Raw genomic sequence first — 21,067 nt, 5'->3', positions numbered from 1 at the left:
GTGTTCTTACCACATGAGAAAGTATTGCCAGATTAAAATATATTATTGTGCGTAGGCTGAGCAATACTACTGTGTTCACAGTTGTGGGAAGAAATTCCTTTGATGAAATCTAGAGAGCTCCCATACAAAAGTACAAGACAGTCATTCTACTGTGTTTTGCAGTGTGAAATTTTTTTTCAGGCAAGAATGGCAGTTGTGGACCAGGGAAGAATCTTCGGTGGAAGTTTAGTGATTGGTATGTACATGTGCTCATGTGTGCATGTGAACACACATGCTGATAAAAAGCTCTACCAGTCCTACTCTGTTGCAAAAATAATTTTGAAGTCTCTCCCCCTCTCTCCAAAACATCTTCAGGCTGATTCCAGAGATAAGGAGAGACATAAAGGTGGGATTCAAGAAGGCAAAAATAATTATGCATAAACAAGAAGGGGAGAAAAATTGTTTTTAAAATTAAAAAAAGCCCAACAAAATAAATGCATTTATTGATTGCAAGCCCAAGAAAATAAATGCATTAATCACTTTGAATTACCTGCTGCTTATGCATATCTTTTAGCTTGTATACTCTTCTCTTCCTGAAATACAGTTTTAATAAGTTCATAAAGCTGATTTGAAACGTGCAGCAATAAGACACTGTGAAGTCCTATTTCAGGGAACTATTTGCTGATGATACCAAAGAGTATGCTGGTTTCAGTGCATTATGACTGAAAATAAAAAGGGGCAGGCTTTTAATGTGGATGGCTTTATATGGAATGAAGTGTGTGTGTGTACACATGTGCATATATGTGTCTGTATAGACACATACAAATAGTTGCATAAATGTCAACAAAAGCTGCTCAAATACGCAGTAATAAATCTTTAGTGTTTATTGGGTGCATTTTAAATACAATTTTTCTTTCATATGGACTGCATTTTCAAACTCCTTTTCTTTCTGTCCTTCACCTCATTGGAGTATTCAATTTCTTTGCGCAGAAGACAGCAGGAGGTCTCTAAAATGACTCTTTTTTTCAGTAAGAACTACAGGATTTGGCCTATAGTTTTAGTGTAGATGAAAGAAATAATGGATTTCTTTGAAAAAAACTAAGGAAAATCTGGACCATTTTGTTCACTACTGTACCGCTGTTTCCAGTAATTGCCTTGTACAGTTTGCAAGTCTTTGCACTTTATGTAAATACATTAACTTCTGAAAATCCCCTTATAGTTGTGAGGTGGGGCCTTTTGAAGGAGGTGTTCTTTTGAAGGTTCGAGGGTCTCTTAAACACACATTTTTTTCTTCAAAGTAAACCTTGTAGACTCCCTGTCACAAATCCTTCTTGTTAGGAATTCTGCTTGAAGAACTGTTTGAATTTCAATATCAGGTATTTTGAACAAATACATCTAAATGCCTCAATACATTTTTCTTATGGTCAGTCAGTGGCCCTAAGAAAGAAAGGAAACCTCTCATAATTTAAATTCTATTCCTAGCAACCCTTTGAAGAAAAAAAATAGAATAAAATCTGAGTTTTTGATAGTTACACCTGGCAACCAAGAAAGGGAAAGTAACTGTAAACTTCTAATTTAGAAGCTGCTTTCTCTGCATCTTCATCTTGTGCTCCCATTTCCCGTACTTTTATAAATAAGATGAGTGAGAAGTTCAAAACTCTGTAATAGAAAATAATGCAATAATATATAGGTAGGTTTTTACCTTGATTTCTAAACAGAGGAAATTAATTCATTATAAGCATGTGAGTCATTATCAGTTTAAGCTGCCAAATGAATAACAGTTGTATTTGAGTTTTCTATAGTGAAATCCTTTTCTAGCAGATTTTAGTGATTGCAGGACAAGTGGTCTGTTTTACACATTATGCAGGAGTGAGGACATAAGACTTTAAGGCATTTACCTCTGAATTTTTTTTGTGGCTACGAATGACTATTTTTTGATATAATTTTGAAAATTCCGATATGCTACAATGCAAAGGTTTTGTAGGCTACAAATACAAAAAGAGAAAAGGTACTTTAAAAATTTGGATATGGAGAAAAAGAATATCATAATTTCAATAAATCTTCATGATAAAAGCTAGAATTTTTGCTTAGTGTCTCTATGCAATTGTGGACATGAGGAATCTTGGATTTAAAGCCTTTAGCTATAAGACAATTAGGGAAGCACATAGATTACTTGAAAGCTTGTCTGGTTCATGTTGAATTGTTACAAGATTCCTACAGCTCAAGGACACCTTGTTGTTAAGAAAACCAGAAGTGAACTTGCTTCTCTAAGTCCAGCCTCATTTTTACACTCAGGGTCTCCAGGAAATAGAATCATAAATCTGGAATGTTATAAAATACTTTCCCATAATTCAAGGTCAAGCTATAAATCTAAGTTACCATGTCTCTTGCTAAATATGTATTTTCTCTGGTTCTTAGGGCTTAAAGCTTCTAAGAAGTGACCCTTTAAATGCTATCAACATTAATTTTAGCAGCAAATTTGAATATTAGCCTTGCTAAGCTGGGCAGTATGAGTTACTTAAAACAAGTAGATGCTCAAAGGTTTCTGTGTAACATGGAGCACAAAACAGGTAAAGGATCCTCTTAGCCTGATAACCCTTTCATCTAAAAGTGATGACTTTTTTGCAGCTTCATACATGCTTACATACTCATGTACATGTTCCTGTATATACCTACAGATACACTAAGAATCCTGTGTATTATTGCCCCTTGTGAACACTCCTTGGGACTTCCCAAATGCCTGTAGAGCTGAGGGTAGAGCACAGCAACCTAACACCTGGATGGAGCTGGATGTAGTCAAGCACATTGTGTTATACCAGTGTTCATGCTTTCTCTACTGAGATTATTACCATCATCTTCCTTTTATATGCTGAGCTCTGAGTGATCACCACTTCTTGCTTTCAGGATCTGCTTGTCTCCTCTGCTCTCCTCCTCCCACTTCCCTCCCACACACTGTTTATCCAGAACACTTATGCTGCACAGAGCTGATGAATCAAAGCATACATTTCCCTGAACAGTGGTGTGGTCAGGGAACATCTGGTGAAAAAAGATAGACACTGTCACTGCTGGTCCTCATCTTAGGAGGAGGACAACATAGATCTCTGCAGTAGTAATGTATGTCTTCCAAAAATGAAAATGTTCAAATTATTCCAAATAATCCTGCAGAAGTGACCATAAAGCAACAGCTCTGTCTTTTTAAATGTAGAATAACCAACTTCAGGCTTCATCAGCAGGTAAGAGGAGGAGATTCTAATAACTGTGTATACCATAGGTAGCTTAAAATATGTGGTTAAACTACAAGCCAAGACATACTGAGATATAAATGCATCCCATTGAATGTACTGTCCAAAAGTGTTATTGGGAGGGCTATGTAATGGATCATTTCATTCTGTACAATGTGTTCAAGTCCTGTCTTGTCAAATGGGAGCCATCGACAGGCTGAAGGCAGCCAGGGGCCAGGGAGAGTGAGAGATGTGTGCTCAGCACTTGGACTGGACAGAACTTCAAATGTCTGCACACTTCTGCAACCTCTCCACTGCCCCAGGGCAGGGTTTGATGGTCCTGCAGGACCTGGGAGTCAGTGTCGTGTGTGCTTTAGTTCAGTGCAAGCTCCAAATCATCCAATGTATCATGACAAGAGCTAAGAAACCAGCTTATCAATTTAGAAATACCTGACTGAAAAAGTTTTGCTGAATCTTTAGTGTAGTTCTTAGATGAAAATGTGGATGGTATTTATCTGTCTCTGTACTTCTCTACTTTCAGTAAGGAAGTGCTGGCACCTATGGGAATTCAGATACAAAGCCAGACTGGTGAAAAGGAGCTTGGTACCTCTGATGTACAGAATGAAATCTGAGATATTAATTAGGTTGTCCCCAAAGGACCAGTCTTTTCATTCCAAAGGTAAGAAGGCATGCACTGACCTAAAGTGTTTCAATATGTTAAACTGAGGTTGGGGATCAAGGGCCAGGATATCAGCTCTGCTGTTTTCATCTCCCAGAGTATCTCTTACTTCAGGGATCAGCAGTGGGCTGCATCAAAATGCCTTAGCTGGTCTCCAGGAAGTCCATCTTTAGAGAGTTCTACTGGAGACAACGTAAGTGAAATTGTGGCTTCACTGGTGTAGCTTGCATTTCACTTACCTAGAAAAGGAGGTTATATTTGGGCCGTCAGTTATGAATTTTGCAGCTCTGCACCATTGCAGGGCCTTGGTAATTATCATACAGGAACCAGAATGTAAAACCAGCTTGGAAAGCTGAGAGCAGCATTGCTTTGCAGGCCAAGCTGAGGCAAGAGCAGAAAGCAGCAGTCAGGTGTTTTTATTTCTTTTCAGTTTTAGCTGTATTTGGCCTAATAGTCTTCATCTGACAGTCCTGAAAAACACTGCTGATGATCTTTCACAATGTATTAGACAGTAAAGGCATTATATGTATCTAATGTTGCTGTTAAACAAAACTTGCTTCCAATATATAAACTACTGATAATTACAGCATAAAAATAGTGTCAGTAGCAAAGTAGTTTAAGAGGGTATTTATTGGATTCAAGATAAATAATCTATTTGACAGGACTTTGGGGTTTTGTTTTTCCTTTTGAGCTTTTACTTGTTCAATAAACAATTTTGGGAGTTTTTGAAAACTGATGTATATAATTTATAAAACTGGTTTCACATAATTAAACTATTGTAGATTGTGCAAAACAAACTGTTTTCCCCCACAACTAATCTCAGTGTTAATGAAAGTATAACACTCATTAAAATAGGTAAATAAGTAAAGATGCATGATGTTCAGGGAGTTCACATGGTTGTATGGTTGTACAATGGATATGTACATTTTCAGCCTGTTCAACTTCCTAATACTGAGCGAAGACATGTATAAAAATCAGACTATCTCAAAACACTTTTTAAACTTCCCATTACCCCTTGGAGTAGAGCAGAGGCCACTGTGGAAACAGCAGAGAAAAGCTCTTCCCACCTCCTTTTCAGACTTCTCTTTTCTCACCCTCGTTGTGTTCCTCCACAAACAAAAGTGAATGAAGACTGAACACCCCACCTCACCCCAAACTCCCCAGAGTTTGAGGGTTTGATTGGAGCTTGTTTCCTCAGGACTGGTATTTGGTGCTCTCACTGCATGGATATTGCAGTATTGTGTGACAGGTATTATTTCCAGCTAGAATGGAGTGTACGTAAGTCTGACTTTACAGGCTTATGATTCAAGAAGGTGAGCTATCTGTGAAGAGTTGTGAGGTAGTTCAGGTATTTTTTTCAGGCTACTGTGGGAAATTTGGAGAAAGGATTGTTCTGAGAGTAAGGAATAGCACAAAGGATTTTTCAGGTCAGAGACTGTGAGGGCAGGTTGGCCTCGTTTTGTTTGCTATCTTCTGTCTCTAAATTATGTTCCTGTTTACAGTAGAAGAAGGAAAGGAAAATGAGCAAGTTATTGGCTTTTCTTAGAAAATCTTCTTTGTGAATCTATATTTTTACATGGTGGTTGGTCTCTTCCACCTAAAATGACAGTGTGCTGGTGGAAGGGGTAAAGGCCCTCAGAAACTTCGCCTCTCCAGAATGTGTCTCCATTGATAAGTGTTGGCCAACTTTATGAACATCAGTAAACTGAAAATAAAGCTGGAATGTTAAACTGAAATGAGGTTCATATTTCTCAGTATACCTTTGTCTGAAGGAAAAAAACTTAATTTTTGTTCACTAGTTTACAGCCTTGACAGATTGACTTTGCTCCAGGAACTGGCAATGTTAAACTGACATTTTTTTCTTGTTTTGCATCAAAATCAGTTTTAAATAACACCTGTGTATTTTAACACAGAATTTCATAAACTCTAAAGAGGATCTTACGAGAAGAAGACAACAACAGACAGAGCCTCTTGCTAAATAATTGTTGCATGAAGTTTCATCTTCTCTGATATTTCCTAACTTACAAAGTATAGGAAGTAACACTTGCTATAGGGCAGAAAGAGGATGTGCGAATATTTTATGCTGATCTTGGGAGGGAAAGAACATTACTGACTTAGTATGTTAGCTTGAGCTTGGTATGGGAAAAATGAGCTATTCTTGCTATAGCAGAATTTATACTGTTAACATTTTATCACTTTTTAGAAAAGAAATGAAGAAACAATAGCAATACCAGGCCTCTTTTTTTTTTTTTATGACAAAGACTAGGTTTTTGGCAGTGTACAGATGAGCACATATTATAAAATAGTTGTTGTGAAATTGTGGTATTTCTTTGAGACCTGTTTTATGAAACACATGAAAGGGTTTTTTTCTTGAACTAAAGGAATATGATACAGTTCTAAAGCTGTAGTGATTCAATTGTTTACATACTCTGAGAATTCCAGGTGTCTTGGGAATACCACAGCAGGGACTCTTTCAACATGATAGATTACCAGCTTTCCCTCCTCCCCTTCTACCATCTTCTTTTGGCTATTTTTGGCTCTTTCATTGTGTTGTGTGCAGTAAAAAGGTTGTATGTGTTTATAGGGCCTCACAAAATGTTTCTTGAGCTTTTCTGACACAGTTAAAATAGCCAATTTGTGCTAAAAGTCTTTAAGTGTTTATTACAAAATATTCTACAGAGAAAGAGAAATAAGCTATAAAACCAAAATAACAAAAAAAAAAATTTATTTCAGAGTGTTTGATTTCCCAATGCTGTCTTTTCTTTTACCTGTCTGTAAATCACTGGAGTATTTTCTTGAGTCTCTACCAAAATTTGTCCTGCACAAGAGTCTATTGTTTGCATGATTGTTACTTTCAAAGTATATATTTCCAGTATTTCTGCACCTCTGTTAGCTGACTCTAATTATGCCCATTAACAAGAAGTGATAAAGAAGCATTTGAAGCTGCATAAATGACTTTTCCATAATATTAACGTTAATATTTTTAATAAAATTAAAATACTTAACCGAGTCTCAGTTTTCCTCAAATTTACCTTTTGCACTTCTCATTCAGACTAGAAAATATTCTACCCAAATAGGATGATTTTCCCTGAACTTTCTGAATACTTTAGAAGTTAGGAGAAGGCCAAATGAATATGAATCTAAAAAGTTCAAATTTTGTATGTCCTAACTTCAGATCCTATTTTTCCTGAATAATCTCATATTGTCTTCACTTTTTCTCTTCCTTTGTAATTTTTCATCTGCAGTGTTTTCCATGTCCCATGACAAATAAAATTCTTGATTAAAAGAAAGCATGAAATCGCTATGAAAAATGAGAAAGAGAAAAATGAGAAGGCAAGTAGTTTAACAAAACTGTTGTTGCCAACAATGGATCAGTTTGAAATATTTTGACCCAAAACTACATATAACACGCATCAAGTAACCTTCTTTCCTTGCTACTGCAATGCATCGGTTCAGTTTTGGGCTCCTCACTACAAGAAGGCCATTCAGGTGCTGGAGCATATCCAGAGAAGGGCAACGGAGCTGGTGAAGGGTCTGGAGCACAAGTTTGATGAGGAGCAGCTGAGGGAGCTTAGGGTGTTTAGCCTGGAGAAAAGGAGGCTCAGGAGAGACCTTATAACTCTCTTCAGCTCCCTGACAGGAGGTTGTAGCCAGATGGGGGTTGGCCTCTTCTCCAAGGTAACAAGAGACAGGACGAGACGAAATGGCCTCAAGTTGCATCATGGGCAGGTTTAGTTTGGATATTAGGAAAAATCTTATCATGGGAAAGGGTTATAAGGCATTAGAACAGGCTGCCCAGGGAAGTGGTGAAATCACTATCCCTAGAAGTGTTAAAAACTGTGTGGATGTGGCATTTGAGGACAAAGTTTAATAATGGTGCTGGGTTGATGGTTGAATTTGATGATCTTAAAGGTCTTTTCCAACCTTGAAAATTTTCTCTCACAGATTTTTTATTTCTGTTACCCCAGCTCTGCTTTTATTTCTTACCTTTGGTTTTTCTTGTGGTTTTTTCTTTTTTTTTTTTTTTTAAGCACTGACAGTCAGGGAAAATGGATGGTAATATCAGATTTTTTAGCACTTCTACTAAAGGAGCAAGTAACCAAGGTACATGGACTTTCACAAGATTGAATAGAAAGTTATTGTGGGAAAATACTTTAAAAATGTATTTCAAAGATGTATGGCCTAGGATGTAGCTTCAAGGGACTTTCCACATTACAGAAGTTGTTTTATGCTACAAAAACTTCTCATAAAAATTTTTCTGCCCGTATAGTCAATTATTTTTCAATGTTTCCTTCTAGTTTTGATGACTCTTTTGCTTTAAAGAAGCTTTGAATTTACTCCCTGTGCTAAACATTTTTTTGTTTTTATAGTGTGAGAATAAACAAAGACAGCCAGTGTATCTTTAGACAGACTGTTTTTTTTTTCCTGAGTATCAACATTATGAACTTGCCACATTTTAAGATAGCTTACAGTGTGTGTGTGAAACATATAAATTGAATGGCTTAGAGGCATGGAAACTGAGGGAGTTTTATGTGACATAAACTCTGATGTGCAAGGTAAATCTGTGGGATCAGTTTGGTTTCCTAACTGTTTCAAATTCAAAGATGGTTATTATGAGTTTAGATTATAGAAATCTTCTAGACTCTTTTAGCTGTATAACAGTAGTTTCTTGACAAGCCACTGAGGCAGAAGTAATGCCTGCCACATGTTTATCTTTGGAGATATCTGTGTAACCCATTTGGACAGCCCCAGAGAGAAAAATCATGTCAAAATATGAAGAAGGGTAAGAGATGGGCTATCAGAAGATGACCGACAGCGTCACTGTAAGCAGACCAGCCTTCTAGGTAAATATTTGTGGTTTATGTTTATAAATACCTTGCTCAGAGGCATTTTTGTGCTTCTGTACCATAATAATAACTACAATCAGCTGTGGGACTACATTTCCATCCAAAAAATAAACATAGCTGAGATGTTAGATGAACATTTGTCATAAAGTCATCCTGTGTTTTATTGGAAAAATGAACACAAATATTCTTGGTTATAAGCACTGTAATCTGACAGATAATAAAACACTGGGAGGACTTGCAGACCACACTTAATAGTGTATGACAATGAATCTGGCATCCTAGGTGGGAAGCAGGATACGAGGCTAGAAGCAAAGAATACAGAAGTTAATATCACAGAAGATACCTACTTGGGAAAAACAGAAAAATGGTCAGAGAACTCACAGAAAACAAGCTGGTGTGCTCATTTACAACATAGACTAACCACCAGTTAGCTCAGAAGTATCCTATTGTAGAAAGACAGCCCAAAACACAGGTTCAGTAGCCTACCCTGACACCGTTTCTGGATTGCTTCAGCTAAATTTGAACTTTAAAAAAAGAAAAAGCTTTAAAAAAGGAAAACCTACCCTGTTTGGTTATTTCAAGCACTAGTTTTAGAATAAACAGGCATGTCTTTAAGTTTTCTACAGAGCACACAGGAAACAATGTTCAAGAGATAAGGGAATGTCCAGTGAACTACAGTGAAGTATGTGAGTGCTATTTTGAAACCAGAATGGAAATACTTCGGGAAGGATTCCTCTTTTTCTGTGTGGTCTCTTTTGGGTTTGCAGGTGTTACTATTGCTTTGACTCATGTTCTCTCAGGCCTCCTGCAAACATGGCACCACCATGACTTTCCGTATGGTGCAGGTAAGACAGTATTTACTGCAGAGTGTCATCTAATAGTGTATAAATTTGCTTATAATTTGGGAAAATTATTTAGCAGACACAGATTTGGCTCATAAGAAGCAATCAGCAAGCAAGTTTTGCTGAAGGCAGGGTGGATTTGGTGAAGGTAATAGGGGAGACCCTGCACAGAGGGAGCTTGTTTAGTCCCTCCAGCTGTGGTGATGCTCTGTGTGATTGCACAGAGCACAACTCCCTGCCTGGCATTCAGCTCACTGCTTTTTAAAGCTGTGGTTGTTCATTTGCTGAGACACAGTCATATGAGTGTCTATAAGAATCTAAGAAGTCAGTACTAGGAGAAATGAAACTGGAGAAATAAAGAAGAATCAGACTAAGAGAAGGAAAAATCTGCCAGTGTTGAAGAGCTCTTCTGAATGAGAGTTCAACAAGGAGTGGTCCATGGGTAGCAAATATTCAAATAAATGTTGTCCCTCCTTTTCCTTTTCCCCATCAAACTGGGTGATGGAAGAACACAAAGAAAAGACATCACGGGCAAAAATATTTATTTGATGTTTCATAATGGGAAATGAACTCATTTACTGTGCAATATCTGAACACCATATACACAGCTAAATCCTGAGCTGTTCTCAGTGTCCAGCACTCATTCAGGATGTTCAGCACAAATCTGAGTTGGTGCTTATAGGTATGCTGCCACTGTTTGTGGGTGGCAAATTCTAAATTGACAGACATGTTGAAAGGAGCTATTCAAGAAATATCACAGTGTTATCCTGGAACAATTTTATGTGTAAGCAAGAAGTAGGTGCCTGGCACTTCTGAGAGCTTATCATAGACTTATTGCTCATTTTGGGCCAGATTGTGGATAGTGCCTCAGGGACACCAGAATACGTTCTCTGTCCTGAGCAGGTACAGCACAGATCATGCAGGCATCATATGAAGTGAAGATGTCAAATCATCGTTGCCTGAGGGTTGGTAGCAGCACAGCAGTGTGCTTGCACAAAGAGCTGTATTGTTTACTCTTGACCTTAAAATAATTTGATCCAATACGACATATTAAGTAAAAATGTTTTCTTTCTTCAGGAAATAGTTCTTGGCAATTGCAAACAAGCTTGAAAAAGTATGTACAAAATTGACTCCTTAGCAAATATTCAACGAAAAATTAAGAGTATTATAACATATATTCTCTAGCAAGAACGACATTTTCGCAGTAACACTGTCAAATTAATTTTGCTGGCTGAAATGCATTATGCAGGTAACCCCCCTTGATTTAAACAGAGTTGTCCTTGGGATGAATTTATCCTGTGTCTCTTAGTGTTTGCAAAGGTGTGTGCCTTCAGTTTCTGTGGAACAGTTTAATTCTGATATGCAGAATATCAGTGTAACTGAGCTGAGCCATATGAGATGACTTCAATGCAAGGGAAATTATAAAAAGCAAAAAAAGTCTGCATAACTTTAAATCCAAGTGATGTGTGGAGTCTGCAGAGAATTTAATTTTTATTTTATTTTTATTGCTTTATACTTTACTCTTTCAAGGCCTCTGAAGAAAAAGAAAACCCGGGTGGGTTCTCAAGAACACATTTCTTGAGAAAATTAATTCATACTACATTTTGTAAACACATGAACACAAAACAGCATTAGGTTTAGGTGCTAGCGGAGAACACCATTGCCTAAATTAACCCTCATCCTCCTCCCCAGTAAACCCTCAAACAAACAAATGCAACCCAATTAAAATCCTCTGTGATGAATGCCAGTGTGACACCATATTGACTTTGATAATCTGGACTTGGAAGTTGTGTTGTGTGAGGAAGATGAATGCCCCAGTGTTATCAGGCTAAACTGTTAGGGAAATGAACACAAGGTTAAACCGAGCCGCATGAAGTCGTAAGGAGAGAGAACAAAGAGACTGGGGTTTCTCTGGCACCTTTCAGTTGCAGTTCCTATGCATTGAACACAGTGAGCACCAGAAATAATTGCTTTTGGGTGGCACAGGCCTTGTAGGTGTTAGTGTGCAGGGTAAGTGTGGCTATTCTTTGATACCTGATGACAGATACAGGGTGGGCCAATCTTTGAGGGCAACCTGCGATAATCCAACCTGAGACAAAATTTTTTTTGGTTTGTGTGCTGTATGAAAATGCTGTTCATACCCTGGTTATTGCTACTCCTGCCTTCCTTTCATCTTTCCAGTCTGTTTCCTCCTGGTCCTGTGGTACCAGGCAGAGATAGGGACTGGTTTGGGGAGCGCTTTGTGGGGTAGAAAAGGAAAGTGTCAAAATAGTCTTACATGGATGAAGAGTTCATGCTCTCCCTGCCTCTAGGGTAAATAGTGGTGGGTTTTATGTCTGTTCTCTGCTTTCCTCTACCCTCCATTGGAATAGGAACCACCTCCTTGGCTTCTTCCCAAAGAATAGTAAGGCATTTTTTAGCTGCATTAGGTAAATTGTTCTGGGGCAGAACTGTTATGCATGCATGCTTGTTCCCTTCCTCTCTCTCTGTCACACAGAGTCACTGTTACCTGGAGGGAGGAAATAAGGCCAGAGTCTATGCTGAAATGAGCAAGATGCCATACGCCCTGAACTGCCCACTAGTAAAGCTATTGTAGAACAGGGAACTATGGAGAAGTACTTATATTTGTCAGGCCTACATGGGTACCTTTTTAGTCTTCAGTTACTGCTCATCTTTCCCCTTTCTTAGATGCACTGAAAATGCTGTGGCCCCTTTTTTGCAGGTTTCCCACTTGTGTAGTTACCTTTATTGGTGACTTCATTCCCTGTGAGCTTCTGCACGAGCAGGTACATCCAGGGCTGTCCTTTTGGTTTTGTTCAAAAGTTTATGAAATACTCTGGGAAAGGAAATGTGCTTAACCACAGAATCAGGCATGTGCAGCTGAATTTTTCTTGGCTTTGCTGTTGCCTACACAGTGTGATAAGACGGCCAGGCAGGACCATCACTAAGCCTTCAGAAGCAAAAAAGTGAAATGCCTTGTGTAGTCATATCTGAAGATCACACCATGCCCATTGCACTCTGTAATCTCATGCCTTTGTTCAGCACAACTCACAAAACAGAGTTACAGAAACACCCCTCCTGGTAGAAAGCAAGTTAGCAGTGACTGTGGAGGCTATTGGAGATCTTGGTGTCTCTCAGTAAGCTCTAAGATTGTTTGGGTTCTGGGCAGAGCTTTTGCACTGTCTAACATCAGTCACTGAGTAACTACAGCATTTTTTTCTGATGTGTTATGAGAGGTTGTGCAGAAAGATGGGCGTGTGTAGTGTTTTGAGGTTCACAGCTGTTTGCTCCAGTGCTGTGGTCTCATTAGCAGTGAGAGCACCAGACCCCCCACTCTGGGTTACCCAGGAGGATGATTGAGTAGCCCTAGGACTGACTCAGAAGTGGGAGAGAAAAAGAATTTGGAATAAGCATTGATGATACCTTTATCATCATCTCCTTAGTCATCATTTCTTATTCCTATTTGGGACATCTGAATCGTGTAAATCAACACAAAAAAACCCCAAGGTGAACTTTCATTGCATCTTTCCATGGAATAATTTGATTTTTCTCTCTCCTTAAATCATCTGTTTCAGAAATCTGTTGTAAGGATAGAGTAATATTTGCTTCTTACACAATTTTGTTGTTTGTTTGTTTGAGGGCTATTGTGGCTCTTTTAATAACTTACAAAAGAGAGAAACTTCCAAAGAGATGGGTAGCTCGAGCATCTGCACATTTTTAATGTAATTTTAGAAATCCTTATTAATACAAATTGATGTTTCTGGCTTTGATTCTTTCCAGCACTGGAGAAGTAACTGCTCTAGTTACATACTGACATAATCATTTGGCCAATGAAAAATTAAGGCTCTGTCCTGAGAAAGGATTTATTTTAATAACCCATTGTTTAATGTGCAGGTAGAATAAATTAATCCTCTCCCATTCCCTCAAAAGGAGGATTTTGTATTTAACCTTTGGAAGAAGACTGCAGTTTATGTTTGGGAACAGGCTTCATATGCTCTAATAGAAATACCACACAGCCAGAAAAGGTCTGCTGTGCAGGAATTTGTCTTGGGGATACAAGAAAAGCTTGAAGAGTTGAGTGGAAGTTGTATAAAACTGCTGGGGAAGGTCAGGTGGGAATGGAGCTTGGTTCTTTTTGAGAACCTTTATGAGAAATTCTCCAGAGGATGTCATGCACTCTATTCATCAGACAGCACACTTCAGCCACGCTGTTATCCTGGTTTTGGATAGGATAAAAGGGACTAAGATGTCAGCGCTGCAGACGATGTATGGCTATAGTCCAAATTTAATTTGTGACAACTCTAGGATGATGAAGTTATTGTTCATCAAAATCAAAGTCTCTGGAGTATCAGAGTGATATCATTGTATCAGTTTTGTTCTGAGAACATTTATAGTATAATTATTATTGCAACAAGCTTGTACAGAGAAGCACTGCTTAATGGAAGTTAAGATTTTGGTCTGTGTTGTAAGACTTGTCTCAAAGTTGTAGAAGATGGGTTTAATCTTATGAGGAGTTCAATTCACTAATGTCATTTGTGAATTATTATTTGAATTTGTGCACCTTTTCCTGTGTGATGCTTAGGAAGTCTCTGGAGGACTTATGAAGAGGCAGCACAAAAGAATTCTCTTCCCTTATCTACCTCACGACAGGGTTCTGCTGTTTCTTTTAAAACCTTTGAAACCTTCAAAAAGACAAGCAATCCTAACATTAATTCCTTTTGTAATCTACTATGTAAAGGGCATTTGTTATCAAGTTGTTGAGAACTACCTCAGTGCATCCAGTGAGGGAAAATGTTGCTGGTGTACCTTGCACGACCTCCACGAGAAGGACAACAATCCTCTGGCACTATTGTGGCAAAGAATTGCATTGATCTACCTAATTAGGTACTGAACATTACAGAAAACAGAATTAGACTGTCCCTATCCATTTTTTGTATATTACTGTCATACCTAAAATGTCATCCTTGTAGAAAGATTCAGAAGTATATCCCATAGAATCAGAAAATAGTTAAGGTTGGAAGGACCTCTGGAGATGATGTAGTCCAACCCCATTTTTAAAGGATTTTCATTTAATCATCAGTTACTTCACTTGAGGATGCATCTTTTTATGAAGGCCTTGTTGTCAGTTTAAATGTTCTGTTTCCTGATGGTTTGAGTTTCTCCTTCTCTCAACAAAAATCTCAAGAAGCATTCATAACACAGAAGGGACTCAGTGAATGTATGCAATAGAAAAGTGAATATGAAGACAAAGTATGACTTTTTTAAATCCAGTCCTTTGAAAAGTTAGGTCTTGTGTAGCTCCTCAGTAGAAAGGAAGAAATAGCTAAAAACGATCTATTTAATTTGAATTAAGGAAGCTGAGTATTACTGCAGGAACTTAAGAAAAACCCTTTTGACTTCCTGGAAACTGAAAGAAGTTTTTTTGAAGAAGTAATTGTCTCTGACATCACTAAACTGCACAGTGAGTTTGCGGGTGGTTAGTTTGGGGTAAGAGAAGGAAGAAACTCCTTCACAGATAAGCAGGCAATGTATGTGCCTACTTATTCTCCTTTTTGGTTCAAGTTTTGCGGAGAAATTCTTTTGCGGACAGATAACATTTATTTTGCTTTGCAGAGAGAGACACATGCTGTTTCATAAGGATACGCCTGATTTCCAGAAATAACCATGTTTTTGTGGCTTAAACTCTTAGCATTTGGTGTTGCACTTCTGAGGCAGGATGCTTTTCTCAAAGGTAGGTAGCAACTGATATTTCTTTCTCTCATTTTGAACCCTGAGTATCCTCTGTAGATGTAAAACCAATGGAAAGCTTTGTGAAGTGGAGAAATAATATCTTGGTTCAGAAACTAGAATACAATTGTATGCAATGGTATCAGAATCTAGATCAGGAAGGTTAATGCATAATGTGCTAGGCTAAAATGTCTTCCGCGTGGTCATATGTAAGAGTTATGTGCACCATTTAAAAAAAAGCCCCCAATTTGTAGCTATATTTGAAAAAGAATACATTTAGATGTCTTATGTGAACCTATTCATTACAGTCTTTGTTTGGCTTCATCTCATCATGCAGTACTTTGTTTTCTGTGCTTCAATCCTTCATGAAGAAAATCTTCCCATCAGTGTTAGCCACTCCCTGATCTCAGAATCTGCTTATAGTTCCTCAAATTTTGATTTTTTTTTTTTTTTTACTGCAGTGGGGTTAGTAAAAGAAAATCTAAATGTTGTAAATTAATCTCTACAATTGGTAAATTGCTTATTTTGTACAATAGATATTATTTATTTATTTATTTATTTATTTTATAAAAGCTGCATCTTAAATAGTCTTCAGAATGTTTAATTTCCCCACTGTGGGAGAATTTGTCACTTGACTTTTTTTACTTTTATGAGAGGAATATAGAGCCCAAGAGGATGATCTTGCAAAACATGATAGATGCAACAGATAATATTAGTAGCAAGAAAAGCAATTAATCTTGAGGTAATACTTCATATAAAGACAAAAACTTATCTAGGTTTAAGAAAATATTTTCTTCTGAAGAAAATGCAGCATTCTTATGTATATGTACCTTCCATCAGTTTAGCTAGTGATGTAATTGGGGATTGTTGATGGCAGACACAAAGGCTTTTCTCTAGGGTAGTGTTGACCCTAAAAAGAGGTTTGAAATATATTTTCTGAAATGGCAGTAAGTTATATGCAGGGCTGAAATCTCTTTTCATATACATTGAATTTATGCATGCTTCTATCCTCGTGTCACTATAGTAACTCCAGGTTTATACTGATGTAAGCAACAAAATGATCTGCCTTTAGCTGATAACCAGCTAAGAAGAGCATTTGAAGCCTGAGCATTAGCTCTCTTGTCCTTCAAAGTCTCTGAAGAGAGGTAGCACTGAATAAATCTAGTTGATAGCTGCTGGATATTATAAGAAAACAAGTGAATGCTGAACTGTAGAGGAAAATAACAAAATCTCTTTCTTTTCCTGTCTTTTTTTTTTTTATCTGCTGTCCTACTTTCCATTTTATAAGTCTTTCTGAGACTTCCTGCTGCTCCCTTTTCTCCAGAAAAGGCAGGTTACTGTCTGGTCTCTCAGCCACCTTCACAGTCAGTCAACATGTCAGCTAACAGAGAGGGCAGGAAGGTGGATAGACAGGTAATAGTATTTTATTTCAAGTAATAGTTATTTTTTCTGTCCACACACAGTAGTCTAACTAGAGCCAGTTCCTCTCTACATTTACTAAACAGAAGGGCCTCAAAGAAATGCTAAGTTTTAACTCCTCTCTTCTACACTTGAACCAATTAAGTCTCCCGTGGTAGTATCAAGTACTCAATGTCATAGACCTTGTTTTTACCATGTAGTTTGGCACAGAGATTGCTTCTCCTGTCAGAGTGACAGAAAGATTGTACTTCATATTTGCTGTACAGATTACTTTGCCTTGTAGCTGTGGGACACTGGGCAGTCTCCTGGGTAGGAGTTTGTTAATGGGGGAGCAGCATTTTGAAAAGGTGGCGTAGGCTTTGGTTTTATGGCAATCACTTTTCAGGCACTTGATTGTAAGTGTAGGGTGGGCATCAGGACTTTTTGTTATTACTATAATTATTTTCCAAGGGCCTGTTGTACCTAGTGATTTTGAAAACTTAGCAGGGGAAATTTTAAGATTGTCCAACTTCCTCCCCAAGCTCAGACATCCTATAAAACATCTCTTATTTCTTGTAATCACCAAGCCACTTTTAAGAGCATCAAACTACATTAAACCAAACCAAACAAATTAAGTTATAGCCTGCACAAAGGCCTTTTCACTGTGTAAATCCCTCAAATAAAAACTAAGTATCCAACTGATTATCCTGGTAAGAAACAGATGTGTAGTGCTATTTGTGGATGTACGTATATACACCAATATATGGTACTAATAAACACCAAACTTGGAGTTCAGTCTGTCCTTGTAAACATTTGCATTGCTGAAACATCCCATTACATTAATCAGTGTTTTGTGCACTGTTAGTCTTTCTGTCTATGTGGGATAGCTAGCTTTACTAAAATCTTTAGTTGCCAGATGTGTAGTTCTTAAAATCTTTAGTGTAAGCTTGATATTATAACACTTTATAGTATCTAGGATGACTTCCCAAATGAAAAAGTTATCCTAACATACCCGATACAATTCATCAATGCCTGTTTATGCAAAAAAAAACCCCAAAACAACAAAATCCCCTTAGCCGATTCAATTAAAAAAACCCCAACACCCCAAGAAATGACCAATATCAATAACCTCTCCCCCCAAAAAATCCAAAATCAACAAAAAATAAACCAAAAACCACCAACCCAAACTAAACAGTGCTTGAAAAACACTTTTGTTTCCATTCAGAAAAAAGAAATGCTTGCTGGACAAGCACTTTTTCCATTAGATCATTATTTCAGGTTCCCACCCTCCTCCACAAAAGTGTTAGCAATTTGACAGCTTTCAAAAGCCTTCACCCAACCCCTGAGCCACTTTCTTTATGTCAGGAAACTAAATAATTGCTTGATAGTTTTGAGTGTGACTTTTTTATTTTCCAGGTTAAAAGTACCAAGCTCCAGCAGTCAGACTGTGCTGCTTTTGTCTGGGATAGCATTAATTTTCATCATAGTAGCTACTATGGGACTTTGGTTTGGATTTGTGTTCAAAACAGTGTTGGTAATACAGAGATTTCTTCTTTATTCTGTACCATTTATGTCCCAAACTATACAGTACAAGCACATTAACTACCACCTGACTTCCCACCCTTTGATATAATATACAGATATTATTCACTTAGTCTATTGACCAACCCTGCAAAATGTTCATAAAATGTCCACAACAAGTCCATTGAGTCCATTTAGTCCATGACTTTGGGCTCCATGTTGTGGTGGTCAGGAGAAGTGCTTTGTTGCATGATTATTGGGTACCAAAGCCAGTTCTGGTCTGGTCCCTGCTGCACTTGCTCTGCTTCTTGTAAGGCTTCTCCTCCACTGATTTGGGTGGTTCCTCTTATATTACGTATATTTGATATGTATAATATATATATGTAATTCCTATAATATGCAACTCAAATCAGGGGTTACAACAATTTAAGTGTATTTCTATTACAATCTCTACCCCACTCCCTACCAGGTTTAACATTGCAATGAACTCCTTCTCTTGCCCTCGGTCCAGCTTCAACTTATCTATAAACAGTCCCTTAGGTTTGTACCTGCTCCAAGTGTAGCCCTGTCTATGATCCCCAGTCTCTTCAGGGGGACAGCTGCTGTTGCATGGATTTATCCACAGCCACAGCTGCTTTGGGAGGGCACCTGTTCCACTATGGCCAAATCCATGGGCCACAGTGCCTTCAGAGATAGACCTGCTCCAGTGTGGCCTTACCCACAGCCATGCCCTCTTCAGAAGTAAGTGTGCCCAACACAGTCTTAGCCCTGGCTGCAGCACCTCCAGGGATGTTCCTGCTCTGTTGTGGGCTTATCCGTGGCCACATGGTTTGAGATGCTCTCAGGGTGACCTCATGCACAGCGTGCTTCAAGGTGTGTCTGCTGTAGTATGGGCAAATCCTTGGGCCACAGTGCCTTCAGAGGTGGATCTCCTGTGGCACACTTATAGCCACAAATGCTTTGAGGTGTACCTGCTCTGGTACGTGGACTTATTCACGGCCCTCAGAAGCTTCAGGATGTCCTGCTCCCACATGGACTCATCCACAAGTTGCAGTCCCTTCAACTCGAGTTCACACTGGATTTCCAGCATGACCAGTGCAGCAGCACAAACAGCAGCCATGCCCCAGCCATCTGCCAGTCCCTGTGCATCACCACTGCTGATATCAGAATGTTCCCAGGAAGAGCAGAGTGAGGTGATCAGCAGCACAACAAGCAGTGAAAGCAAAAAGCAGCCACTAATGAGCTCAGACTTTCATACAGTCGAGCCCAGGGGAAGCACAAGAGCCTGCCCAAAGCAGCCAAACAGCAATAATGTCTATAAATTTCATCTAACACATTCCAATCAAATCTATCATTATCTCAAACCCTTTGAGACCTATACTGGGGGCCAAAGAGGGCTGTTGTGGTTTGGCCCCAGCTGGCAACTAAACCCCACACAGCCTCTTGCTCACTTCCCTGCCCCAGTGGGATGGGGGAAAGAATCAGAAGGGTAAAAGTGAGAAAATTCATGGGTTGAGTTAAAGACCATTTAATAGGGGAAGAAAATGAAGAAATTAATTCACTGCTTCCCCTGGGCAGGCAGGTGTTCGGCCATCTCCAGGAAAGCAGGGCTCATCATGTGTAATGGTTACTTGGGAACGCAAAAGCCACCACTCCAAATGTCCCCACTTCCTCTTTCTTTCTTTCCCTGGCTCTATATACTGAGTATGATGTCATATGGTATGGTACTTTGGTCAGCTGGGGTCACCTGTCCCACCTGTTTCCTCTCCCAGAATGTTGTGCACCCTCCTCTCTTGTGGGGTGGTGTGAGAAGCAGAAAAGGCCTTGAATGTGTAAGAGCTGCTCAGCAATATGGAAAACTTCCCTGGATTATTAACCCTGTTTTTCATCACAAATCCAAAACAGCCCCATGCTAGATAATGTGAAGAAAATTAACTCTACCCCAGCCAAAACCAGCTTACAAGTGAAATCTGGTTGTACAGTCTCCATGCCCAACAGCTGTGGAGGTTTCCAGTTGGAAGTGTTATGTTTTCTTTGCACAGACATCAGCATAGCTCATCCTATGGCCTTGATTTTCTGTGAAAATCTTTCTCACAGATTGGTCTATACCCTTGGAAAGAGTTTGACAGACCTAATTTTTAAGAAGAGGAACTTAGTAATGCAGGTTCATTATATGTGCAGTATAAAGGATAAGGGAAATTGCTCTAGCAGGAAGATGTATATTAAGATAGAAGGAAATGAAGTGAAAACTTTAGAGCATCAACTCTTATATTGTCCTCTTACAGATGCCCCACTGCAGGTTCTGTTTAGGGCTGTTCTTTTTTTGTAGTGGTGCATTTAGGGGTTTTTGAAACGCAAACCCCAGAGTCCTGCACTCAGGGACCTCTTAATCATTTGGAACAAATTGCCTGCTTTACACATCTTGCACTGTTCCAAAACTTAATTCACAATCGGCTGCGACAGCGTTTGCGCACGCACAGATGGCAGCAGTTCCTTTCGCTTCCTGGGCTGGCCAGACACAAGCAACTTCTAAACTGGAAGCTGTTTAGTTTCATTATGGTGTCATACCTAAGCTGTGGGCAGGAAAGAAGTTCATCAGAGCTCAGCAGCACTCTAGTTGAGCTACGTGGTTTCTGGACTAAATATGTGATTTTCTTTATCCATTTGCCTAGACCTGCACAAATATAACAAGCAGATGGCTGGGTTGTTAGTGTGGTATAGGTATATCTGTTGATGCAGACAGGGCAAGAGACATTGATTCTGGACTAATGGGTCTTTCTTACAGAGTATGGAAAAGACATTTTCTAGTCATTTTGTGTTCACTCACACCTCTATATTCATATCCTAAGAATC

The 21,067-nt window shown here is 38.7% G+C and overlaps 1 protein-coding gene across 6 annotated transcripts in view; it reads left to right on the top strand.

Moving 5' to 3' along the window:
• Positions 1 to 5,065: 5,065 nt before the first annotated feature.
• The window catches only part of PTPRC (protein tyrosine phosphatase receptor type C), a 71,133-nt gene continuing 55,131 nt past the window's right edge, over positions 5,066 to 21,067 (top strand). For 4 of the 6 annotated variants that reach the window (XM_032696634.1, XM_032696632.1, XM_032696631.1 and 1 more), the window contains exons 1-2: positions 15,013 to 15,096; positions 15,182 to 15,299. In XM_032696634.1, the coding sequence (XP_032552525.1) occupies positions 15,233 to 15,299 (67 nt within the window). In that variant the 5' untranslated portion in view covers positions 15,013 to 15,096; positions 15,182 to 15,232. Of the gene's footprint in view, positions 5,193 to 15,012; positions 15,097 to 15,181; positions 15,300 to 21,067 lie in introns of those variants that run through there. The other 2 variants (XM_032696630.1, XM_032696635.1) reach the window with 2 other exon arrangements.

The sequence above is a fragment of the Chiroxiphia lanceolata genome, chromosome 9, assembly GCF_009829145.1.
Source record: "Chiroxiphia lanceolata isolate bChiLan1 chromosome 9, bChiLan1.pri, whole genome shotgun sequence".
Classification (NCBI taxonomy): Eukaryota; Metazoa; Chordata; class Aves; order Passeriformes; family Pipridae; genus Chiroxiphia; species Chiroxiphia lanceolata.
Note: the sequence above shows the minus strand (reverse complement) of the source record. Positions and strands in the feature narration are given on the sequence as shown.